The sequence below is a fragment of the Marmota marmota genome, unplaced genomic scaffold (genome assembly GCF_001458135.2).
Source record: "Marmota marmota marmota unplaced genomic scaffold, marMar, whole genome shotgun sequence".
NCBI lineage: Eukaryota > Metazoa > Chordata > Mammalia > Rodentia > Sciuridae > Marmota > Marmota marmota.
Genome location: NW_025999990.1, coordinates 213081 through 225077, shown reverse-complemented (window position 1 = coordinate 225077; position 11997 = coordinate 213081). Strand labels below are relative to the sequence as shown.

At 36.9% G+C, this 11997-nt stretch overlaps 1 protein-coding gene across 3 annotated transcripts in view; it reads left to right on the top strand.

The window, feature by feature from the left end:
• Marveld2 (MARVEL domain containing 2) overlaps positions 1–11997 on the top strand; it is a 25227-nt gene that overhangs the window by 345 nt on the left and 12885 nt on the right. For 2 of the 3 annotated variants that reach the window (XM_015482266.2, XM_015482267.2), the window contains exons 2-3: positions 3046–4209; positions 7038–7073. In XM_015482266.2, the coding sequence (XP_015337752.1) occupies positions 3061–4209; positions 7038–7073 (1185 nt within the window). In that variant the 5' untranslated portion in view covers positions 3046–3060. The remainder of the gene's footprint in view (positions 1–3045; positions 4210–7037; positions 7074–11997) is intronic. The other variant, XM_015482268.2, reaches the window with a different exon arrangement.

Here is an 11997-nt window from a genome sequence, read left to right as displayed (position 1 = left end):
GGGGGGGGGGGGGGATGCTCTGTCCCTGGCAGTCCCGCAGGGGCCTCCCCTGCTCCCCCATCCCCACGAGGCCCAGAAATACCTGAAATCGATCCTTTTCTTGGGCCCAGCAAAATTTGAAAGCCAGGAAAAAGCGGTGATTCTGGGAATGTAAAAGTAACCTGGCGTGATTCCCTTGACACTTCGCCGAGGGAACCATTTCTCTTCACCACCGCTGTGACTTGCCTAAGGTTCCAGCAGAACTGATGGAGTCAGGGTCCTGGTCCCGAATTAAACAAAGACCGGCTCCTCCTAGGCGAGCTGAGGACTCTCACACCCTGAAGGCATTAGGTGTATCCAGATATTTAACATGAGAGAAAATACCGCTGACTTTTCCCTTTTATAAGATAAGATATTTTGCTTTTCTACAATTCAAATTTAAAATTGTTGCTTTTAATTTAAGCATTGATAAAGTGGTCTGACTCAAATAAGCCACTTTTCTCAGGTGAAGATCAGTGAGATTAAGCTCCTGTAGGTTCATATATATCATAGATATTGAGCGGCATTATGTAAAACTTGCCGAAGTTACTTGTGTTTTTTACTGTATGTTTCTTAGGAATGTATTTCAAAAACTACACTAGTAGAGAAAAAAAGAAATACTGTACTAAGTACTGTGCATTTCATTTCCTTTTTTGCTGTGCTGAGAATGGAACCTAGACAGCCTAGCAGGCACTTTACCAACGAATTACATCCCCAGCAGTACTATGCATTTCTTGAATTTAAATATTTTTAGACAATAAAGAGTCTTCTCAGAGAAGTCCTGGAATTCTGTGAGTAGACTGCCTCCCTGACAGCCCTGCATTGCTAACAAGCATCTGAAACTGTTTTCATCCTGCTCTTCTCCAGAGATGGAAAAATGAAGAATTTGCAGTTAAACGGATGTCTGGCATTTGTTTCAATGTAATCTACTGACAGAGGGAATAGGATGGGGGAATATAGATGAAACAAAATTGGCCATAGCTGGGTAATTGTTGGAGCTAATTGATGTCTACCCAAAGGTTCATAATACTGTTCTTTCCACTTTTTATTAAGTTTGAAAATTCCTATAATACCTTAATTCCCTGAACCTAATATTTTACATTTTCTCAGACTCCATCCAACATGGTCCATTGGATTATTTCAGTGGCTTTCTAGCTGGTCTCCCAGTTTACTTTCTGGTGTATTCTCTGAACACATCATCCAGGTGATCTTGTTAAAACAAATCAGATCGAGTCACTCTTCTACTTAGAATTCTCCAATGACTTCTCATCTCATTCCCAGTAAAGCCAAAGTCTGTTCCAGTGGTTTTCAGGGCCCTACGTGATGAGATGGACTCAGTTCTACTCCACACCCTCTCACTCTGCTGCTGCCATGCTGGCCTCCCTGCCTTCATAGTTCTTAAACTTGTTAGGTGTTCCTGCTAAAGGGTTTTTGCAGTAGTCATTTTATCTGCCCAGGAGCACTCTTCTTGATACCTGCCTAGCTTCCTCCTTTACCTTTAGTTCTGTATTGAACTATCATACTCTCTATGAAAACTTCCCAGGCCACTCCATTTAAAACCATAACACTGTCCACAGTGCACTCCTGGCCCCCCTTTTAAACTTGTTTCCTTAGCATACTACATATTTTATTTATTTATCACCTGTCACCCCCCATTAGAATTCTGTGTCCATACAGGCAAAGACTTTATCCTACTTTGTTCACTGATAGACCAGCATGCCTGATGCATGGCAGGTGCTTAGTAAATATTTGTTGAATAACAGGTCTCCATTTTATAAAGTAAAATGAAACAAAGCCTAGGAATATCTAAAATTTTCAGCATCTTAAAGGTGTGGTTATCCATTTTAATTTTGAGAACTTCGTTGTGCAAATACAATACCATGTGTCTAATAACTCTTCAAGAAATATTTAGAAACAATTCAAGGGAGAAATTCAATGTACCTTAAACCTAGTAGTTACTTTAACAAATGGTTTCCTTCTTTTTGTGTATGTGTCCTGGTCATTGATTTCATGAAAGAAATCAACAGACTTGGTAAAAGTACTTTTTCAGTTAGATTGAATATTTTGTAAGTTTTTCTTACGTGACAGCAAATCACCTATAGATAATTGTTCTAGAAAGAATGATATTCCTAGTCACTGATGCTGCTATTTTGTACCTCTGGGAACTTTAACCTTTGGCAATTTTTACCTCTAAGAACCTTTAAAATCTAGTATCAAGCAGGGCATGGTAGCACTCGCCTGTCATCCCAGTTACTCTCGAGGCTGAGGCAGGAGTACTGCAAGTTCAAGACCCCCCGGGCAATTTAGCAAGACCCTGTCTCAAAAAAAGAAAAAGAGCTGGGAACTTTGCTTGGTGGCAAAGCACCCCGGGTTCAATCCTCAGTACCACAATAATATAAAATGAAATCTAGTATCAAGTGTTACTGTTTTAGAGGGGACAAGTCTTCTAAATGACTTCCTTGTTTTAGGAAGGAAAGAGCTGTGTTTTAACAGACTGCTTCTCTTTGGACATTCCAAAGCAGGTGTGAGTTAATGAAAATGATTATATTGCTGACCCATCAAACTTTGGTATGCTTAGACTCTTAAATATTTTGCTTTAGATGTCTGAAGGAAGGACTCTGCTTGGGATTGTGTTAGCATTATGCAGTGTTAAAGTTTTTCATTTTTGTTTTTTATATTTTACTGTTTATAGGGTTTTTAGATAAATTAGACACACACACACACACACACACACATATATGTGCCACCATGCTTGGCTAAATATTTCATTATGTAAAATTCAGAGTTAATAGTTAAAATTTTGATTGTACTTAAAATAGCATAAAGTAGTAACTTGGTATTCTTGAGTTATCTAATTGTTACATATACCTAAAATATACATGCTTATTTTTTATTTTTATATGTCATAATAATTAGATATAATTGTGTTGGTCTCCTGAATACATTTTGCTACAAAGTAAATAAAATCAGCATCATGGAAAGAATAAATAACTAAGCATAAGTAAAAACTATAATCTTTGGTCTCAGGTGTGAAAGTCACAAATGTCGTCAAATGATGGAAGATCCAGGATTCGGGAGAGGGGCTACAATGAGGTCCCAGGGGACTTGCCTCATCAAGATGGCACCATAAGAACCCTCCAGACTCTTCACGACAGTGAGCTGGCTGTAAGCGCTGATCCTTTGCCACCTCCCCCTCTCCCATTACAGCCACCATTCGGCCCAGACTTCTACTCAAGTGACACTGAGGAACCAGCCATTGCACCAGACCTCAAGCCCGTAAGACGCTTTGTCCCTGACTCCTGGAAGAACTTCTTCAGGGGAAAGAAAAAGGACCCAGAATGGGATAAGTCAGTGTCTGATATCAGATACATCTCCGATGGCGTGAAATGTTCACCTCCTGCCTCTCCATCAAGATGCAACCACCGTTCTCCCCCCAGCTCCTACAAAGATCCTTCTGGAGGGTCAGAAGGCACTTTTAATTCCCCAAAAGAGTCTGATGGGATGTTTCCCCAGGATCCCTATGCATCTCTGGACCGACACACACAGACAGCTCGAACATACAGTGAGAAGGTGGAGGAGTACAACCTGAGGTATTCCTACATGAAGTCTTGGGCAGGTCTGCTGAGAATTCTGGGTGTGGTGGAGCTGCTTCTGGGGGCCGGAGTCTTCGCATGTGTCACAGCTTACATTCACAAGGACAGCGAGTGGTATAACTTGTTTGGATATTCACAGCCGTATGGCATGGGAGGCGTTGGTGGCCTGGGCAGTATGTATGGGGGCTATTACTACAGTGGCCCCAAGACCCCTTTTGTACTGGTGGTTGCTGGATTAGCTTGGATTGCTACCATTATTGTTCTGGTTCTTGGCATGTCCATGTATTACCGAACTATTCTTTTGGACTCTAATTGGTGGCCCCTAACTGAATTTGGAATTAATGTTGCCTTGTTTATCTTGTACATGGCGGCAGCCATAGTCTATGTGAATGATACCAACCGAGGTGGACTTTGCTACTATCCATTATTTAATACTCCAATAAATGCAGTGTTCTGCCGAGTAGAAGGAGGACAAATAGCAGCAATGATCTTCCTTTTTGTCACCATGATTGTCTATCTTATCAGTGCTTTGGTTTGCCTAAAGCTCTGGAGGCATGAGGCAGCTCGGAGACACAGGGAATATATGGAACAGCAGGAGGTAAGTGATTTTACAATCCCTCATTTCTTATTGTTTTGTTTTATTTTGTTTTCTTTAATTTGCTCCCTTGTTAAAAATACATGATAGTTGGAACAGAAGGCTTTTATCAACATCCACCTACCTACCTCTCTCTTTCTCTCTCTTTCTCCCCCCCCCAACCCCCACCCCTACATATATATGTATTCATGTATCTGAGGTTGGAAAATCCTACCTCAGTGTCTGACGTCTGACTTGCTTTGACTGAGATAAGCCATTCTGGAGTTGCTTGTTGTTGCAAGTAGACACCAGATGTGTAATAGAAAGTTTGTCATCTGTGTTATTATGGCAGTGTGATGCTAAAGAAAAAAACAGCTACTGAACAACTACTGAATTTCAGTAAAGAAAAATAACATACCTGTACAATAAGTGTCTCATCATTAAAATAACTTTGAGAATTTTTTTTTTTTTTTTTTTTTTTGATACTGGGTATTGAGCCCAGAGGCGCTTTGCCACTGAGTTACATTTCCAGTCCTTTTCATTTTTTGAGACAGTGTCTCACTAAATTGCAGAGACTGGCCTTGAATTCTCGATCTTCCTGCCTCAGAATTCTGAGTTCCTAGGGTTATAGGCTTGAGTCTCTACACCTAGTTTGAAAACAATTTTGATTCTTTGATATGGTAAAATTTAGCCAGGAACAGTGGCACGTGCCTATAATCCTAGGGACCCGGTCTCAAAATAAAAAGGGCTGTGGATGTAGCTCAGTGGTAGAGCATCCCTGGGTTCAATCCCTAGTATTGCAAAAATCAATAAATAAAAATGCGTAATTTTTTTCAGTTGCAGGAGAAAAGTATTCATTGAAGTGTTTTTTTTTTTTTTTTTTTTTTTTTTTTTTTTTAAATTTTTTTTTTAATATTTATTTTTTAGTATTTGGCGGACACAACATCTTTGTTTGTATGTGGTGCTGAGGATCGAACCCGGGCCGCACGCATGCCAGGCGAGCGCGCTACCGCTTGAGCCACATCCCCAGTCCCCATTGAAGTGTTATAATTAATTTCTTCCAATGAGTTAAATAATGCCAAATAAGAATATGGAAAACCACATTTTTAAAAAAATATTGAGAGGTTGAATTCTAATGAATATGCCCTGAAAACTTTCCTATTGGTTTTAATAATTCATTCTTACTGTGGGTTAAACTATTAAAATTAAAAGCTCTATGCTTGTTTTTATTTCTTGAATTTAACTAATTAAATGTAATGAGAACACTGAGATAAAAATAATGAGAATGATGAGAAAAATAATAATACCTGGAGGGGATAAGATTATGTAGCATCCCTATTTAAAATTATTTTAGTTTAATAGTAGCAAAAGTGTTAAAGTATATTCTGCTAGCTTCATTATACCCTGAAATAAACTGATGTTTTCCTATCTTCTTAAGAGATATAAGCAATAGGGGTTGGGGTTATAGCTCAGCGGTGGAGCGCTTGCCTTGCACACGTGAGGCTCTGGGTTCAATCCTCAGCACTACATAAAAATAAATAAAATAAGTAAAGATACTGTGTCATCTTAAAAAATATCGTTAAAAAAAGAGATATGAGCAATAGATTTTTCTGTGCCACTGAAAATATCAATATTTACCTTAAAATTTTTCTTAATTTTAAATTAACTGTATTATGAATTTTTCCTTTCCTATTTTTCCCAAAACTTCCTAGATAGTATATAATTGTACATGGTATAAATAAAAATTAAATCCTGTCCTCATAATAACACACATTGACATGTATTTTGTTTTTAATCTTTTGTAAATTTAATATAGAACAATTGTAAATAGTTTTATAATAAGAACCTACGTGTTATATAAAGAACCTCAAAGTTTCAGTGTGATTCATAATTTATTATTACAGAAGACATTCATCTTTCTAGAATCCTACTTAGATTCAAATCATTTCTAAAAATTTATTTTGGCACTCTAAGCATATTTCTTAAATTTACATCTCTCTGTACAAATAAAGAATTTAAAATTTTAATCAGTGTGAAATCCAGATAGTGAGACTCTTCTACATAATTTTATGCTAGTTTAATAAGTTATTAAATTTTAACATTTCAAAGTTCTGCATTAATGATTATCATTATTAGCATGATACTTTATTTTGCCTTTCTCAACAAACATTTGTTTCTATAAGATTTTTCATAACACTTGATTAGACCTGAGTTAACTCTGTTGTTGAAGGCTGTACCTATTTGTGTATTGTTATAACTTCCTAAAGGTTAGAAAATGTTAGTATTCTTGAATTTTTCTATTAATTTTATATGATAAACATGTTAGCTCTTTGATCATTCAAGGTAATGGTAGCCAGGAATAAATAAAATGTCAAGGTAATTCAAGCAATTTACCTAATAGTCTCCACAATCCCCTTATGTCCAAGTCTTCTCTATGCTCCTGATTGACAGGGAACTACAATTATCCATCCTCTGATGGCTGGGGTTATAGCTCAACTCTACTGCTGAGCTATAACCCCAGCCCCTATTGCTTATATCTGTCTTTAAGAAGACAGGAAAACATCAGTTTATTTCAGGGTATAATGAAGCTAACAGAACATACTTTAACACTTTTTGCTACTATTAAATGAAAATAATTTTAAATAGGGATGCTACATAATCTTATCCCCTCCAGGTATTTTTATGGATCTACTGATCCATAAAAATCTAGGCGCATGAGTAAGAGGAACATCCATTAAGTAGAGGATCAATCTCTGTATACTTGAAATTAGGCTGTAAATGCAAGTGGATGAAAATATTTGTAAAGTAACTTAACACACCTTTGAAAAATCATTTTTCACTTTTTGTTCCAGATAAATGAGCCATCATTGCCATCAAAAAGAAAAATGGTGAGAAGAAAGTCTACTTCATGTTTTGCTTTCTCTAGATTTGTTATATACTTTTCTCTTGTGTCTGTTTATCTACATAGTAGCAACATCCATTTGTGAAAGTAAAGCTATTACAATGAGTTCACCAGAAGACTTCCAATTTTTCCTAATACTAAAAAAAAAAAAAAAAAAAAAAAATGACTCTGAGCTATAACTCCTTTTAATTTTGTAAATGGAAGTTTATATAAGTGAACATAGCTGGTTTTCCTTAAAATTTAATTTTTTATATGAAAGTAATTTTCCTAATTTGTTTTTCCTTTAGCTGTACTGAGGATTAAACCCAAGGCTTTGGGTTAGGCCATAGAATGCCAAGCACACACTGAGCTAAAAGACCTTTTTAAAATTTTTTTAGTTTGAGACACAGCCTTGCTAAGTTGCTGAGGCTGTCCATGAACTTGCAATCCTCAGGTGTGCACTACCATGTCCAACACATCATTTGTCTTTTAAATTATTTGCTATTCTTTTTTTTATTCTTCTCATCTTGTTTTCAGATGTCAAATATTTGTAATGTTAGAGTGTTCTTATTCCATACTTTACTAGCTGTGTGACAGTAGGCAATTTTTTTTTTTTGTACCGAGGATTGAATCAGGGGTACTTAACCACCGAGCCACATTCCTAAACATTTTTATATTTGATTTTGAGGCGGGGTCTTGGTAAGTTGCTTAGGGCCTCACTAAGTTGCTGAGGTTGCTTTGAACTCCAAATCCTCCACCTCAGCTTTCTGGAATTACAGGCATGTACACACCTGGCTGTAGCAAGTTTTTGAACCCTTCCATGCTTCTGTTTATTTTCTTTTTTTTTTTTTAGTTGTAGATGGACACAATATCTTTATTTTATTTTTATGTGGTGCTGAGGACCGAACCCAGTGCCTTCCACATGTGAGGTGAGCACTCTACCACTGAGCTACAGCCCTAGCCCTTTGTTTCTTCATGTGTAAAACTGGAATAATAATTATAATTTCTACCTCATAATTTGCTGAGAGGATTCTGTGAGGTGCCATTATCATAAATATTTACGTATATGTGAATAATAATTTTTTTCTGAACCTAGGATTGCTCTACCTCTGTGCTACATTCCCAGCCCTTTATTTTATTTTTTGAGACAAGGTCTCAATAAGTTGCCAACATTGGTCTCAAATTTGTGATCCTCCTGCCTCAGCCTCCTGAGTCTCTGGAATTATAGGCACGAGCCACTATACCCGGCATAGTATATTTTAATAATCACAATTTTACCCTTATTGAAAAGTTCCTTTTCAAGATATTGGGCATTATTTCTAAGCAATAAGAATCAGCCTTTGGATTTGTTTGAAAGGGGTAATATTCTCTTAGTTCAAAATTCGAAAGTGTCTGTTAACAGTCTTCTCTGACTTCTGTACACAGCTTTCCAGTTCTCCTGCCAGTTGGGGGAGGGGGCTGGAGTTTTTATCAGTGTCTTGTGTTCCTTTCAGAAATGAACAGGATATATATATCTCACAAGTCTATACATAGTTACTCTGTTTCCACCTTTTACATACATGGTAGGATGCTATGTACTATTAGGTTCCTTACTTATCTCTCTTAATACTTTCTAAGATATTTTCTTTTTTTAATATTTATTTTTTAGTTGTAGTTGGACACAATACCTTTATTTTATTTATTTATATGTGGTGCTGAGAATGGAACCCAGGGCCCCGCATGTGCTAGGCAAGCTGTCTACCACTGAGCCACAACCCCAGCCCCCTAAGATAATTTCTTATTAATACATAAATAGTTTCTGCTCCCCACCACCCGCCCCCGCCCTCATACTAGGGATCGAACCCCAGGGTACTTTTCCACTGAGCTACATCCCAGCCCAAGGATATGCCTTCCCATTTTGATTGCCAGATTGTCCTATTAAAGTTTCTTTTGTTGTTGTTGTTGTTGGATGGTTGGTTGGTTTTTGTTTTGGGGTGGTTGTTTTTGCAGTGCTGGGAATTGAACCTATGGAGGTTTTAACCAGCTTTCATTCCCAGCACTGCAGGTTTCCTCACCTTGTTATATAGTGTGTTAGGAAGTTTGTTGACATTTGTCAAAATGACATGTGAAAAATGGTATTTTTTTGAATCAGTTGAATCAGGAATGAGATTGTGCATTTCTCATATGTTATATTTACATTTTCAAGTTATTGATGGATCCGTTCATATTCTGTTCATTTTTTCCTCTAAGTTGCTAATTTTCACAAATCTTTTAAGTGAATACTTTTTTTGTGGGGCAGGGATAGTACTGGGGATTGAGCCTGGGATGCTTTACCACTGAATTATATCTCCAGTCCTTTCTTCTTCTTTTTTGTTTTTTTTAATTTTGAGATAGGGTCTTATTAAATTGCTGAGGGTTTTGCTGAGTTGCTGAGGCTGGTCTCAAACTTATGAACCTCCTACCTTATTCTCATGAGCCTGTGTAAGTGAATACATTTTGAAGATACCTTATGAACTGGGCACAGTGGCTTACACTTGTACTGTCAGCCCAATGGGAGATGGAGGCAGGAGAAACCTGAGTTCAAGGCCAGCTTATACAACATGGACAACATAGCAAAACCCTATTTCAGAAAATAAAAAATATATATATTCTTCATAATATCTCTTTTAACTTGTAACTTTATTCTTGACATTGTGACACACAAACAATTTGAAAATGTTTTATTCACATTGAAATAAGGGATTTATAAATAAGATGTACAGTCTGTCCAAGGGATCATGATTAATACATCAATGTCATCATTAATTCATTCACTGAACAAACATGTGCCATTTTGGCTATAGACTCATGATAATGAACATTAAAAAGCCCATTTTCAGAGGCTGGGGTTGTGGTTCAGCGGTAGAGCACTTAGCACATATGAGCTCCTGGGTTCGATGGATCCTCAGCACTACATAAAAATAAAGTAAAATAAAGGTATGTGAATTGTGTGTGTGGGGGGGTGGGGATTAAACCTTGGACCTTGCATGCTAGGGAAGCACTCTACCTTGGAATGATGTCCATAAAGGTGTGTGTGTGTGTATGTGTGTGTGTGTATATATATATATATATATATATATATATATATTTCAAATATATATATTTCAAAGGGCTTGCAAATCTAGTGGAAAAGAAAAACAGAAAAATGATTAGCAGTGTGTGATGTGTGTATATATGTAAATGAGAGAGATGGAGATCTTTTAAGGACCATAAAATTAAATAGTTGGCTTACAGATTGGTGCTTCAGCTTATAGATGATAATGTCTCAAATTCAACATTAGTAGGTGGTCAAAGCATCCTTTGGGTTATATAATTAGTCATATTTTTTAAAGAATCAATTGTATTAAACAATTTCTGACACATTGAATTACCTGAATTATAGTTGTTATGGCTTAACAACCTTGCTGGGATTTTTCCGGATAGCCATAGATGTTTAGAAATCAAGTTGACCAGTCTGGAATGACCAGGTGTACAGCAAGTGAGGCTGGCATTAGCTGGTTTATGGAAGATTGCAGCACTCCACTTTCGTGGGGCAGCATAGACATAGTGCTACAAGCATATATATACTTTAAATATTGGGTATAGAATTACAATGATTCTATTTTGAGTGAGTTTCTTTTGGTTTGTTTTTTATCATGCTTTGTCATAACTTCTCATTCTCAAAGTATTTTAGTTAGTTTTTTATTTATTCAAAAAAAATTTTTGAGACTGGGTCTCACCAGTAGCCCAGGCTGGTCTCAAACTCCTGGGCTCAAGTGATCCTCTTGCCTCAGCCTCTCCCAGAGCTAGTGTTAGAGACTTGTACTAGCTTGTATTTTTTTGATATTTATTGCTTGCTCTGAGGATAGTCATTTCAATTAGACTTGTTCTTATTCCATGACAGTAGTATTAATTAGAGCAAGTTAAATAAGGGAAGGTACTTGAAAGCTGTGAATTATATATATTGCACACCCTGAAACTGAAAATACTGGTTGCCTTTTAGGGAGAGCAGTTGGGTAACTGGGAAGATGAGAGAGGAAGACTTAGTTTTCATTATGTTCCCTTTTAGACCTTTGAATTATATACCATGTGTACAGATTGTCAATTTAAAAATAAAATGTAAAACTTTTTAAAAGTCAAAGGTTAAGGACATCATTCCAAGGAAGAGTGCTTCCCTAGCATGCAAGGTCCAAGGTTTAATCCACACACACACACACACACACACACACACAATTCATATATAGGAAATTATTTTATAAAAGATGACAACCTGGGCTGGGGATATAGCTTAGTGGTAAAGCACAGGTATGCATGAATTCCCAGGTTTAATCACCAGCATCACAAACATAAATAGTAGATAAATAAATAAGCAAAACATACTTTTGAGTAGAAGAGTTTGTTAGCTTTGGAGGGTTAAAGTTATATATTTTGTGAATGTTATATATTTTGTCCAGCACCAGGCTGGACAGGGCTGTCTCATTGGGATATAGTGAAAATGTAGCGGTAGTTGCCTTTTTTGCCCAGGGTAGAATTTATGGGCTTCCTGGTCAATTTCTCTGAAGTGGATGATGGGATTTACTAATGGAATTGAGTGCAGAACAGAGTCAACCCCAAATGCCAGGACAAATTGGAGAAAGTTGCCCCAGAAGATAGTGCAGTCAATATTATTGTTTGGTAAGAACGTACGAGTGCGGGCTGGGGCTGAGTACTTGCCTAGCATGTGTGAGGCACTGAATTCAATCCTCAGTACCAGATAAATAAATAAATAAATATGTCCATCTACAACTAAAAAATAAATAATTGGGCTGGGGTTGTGGCTCAGTGGTAGAGAGCTTGCCTGGCATGTCTGAGGCACTGGGTTTGATTCTCAACACCATGTATAAATAAATAAAGTCCATTGACAACTTTAAAATATATATATATATAATGTATAT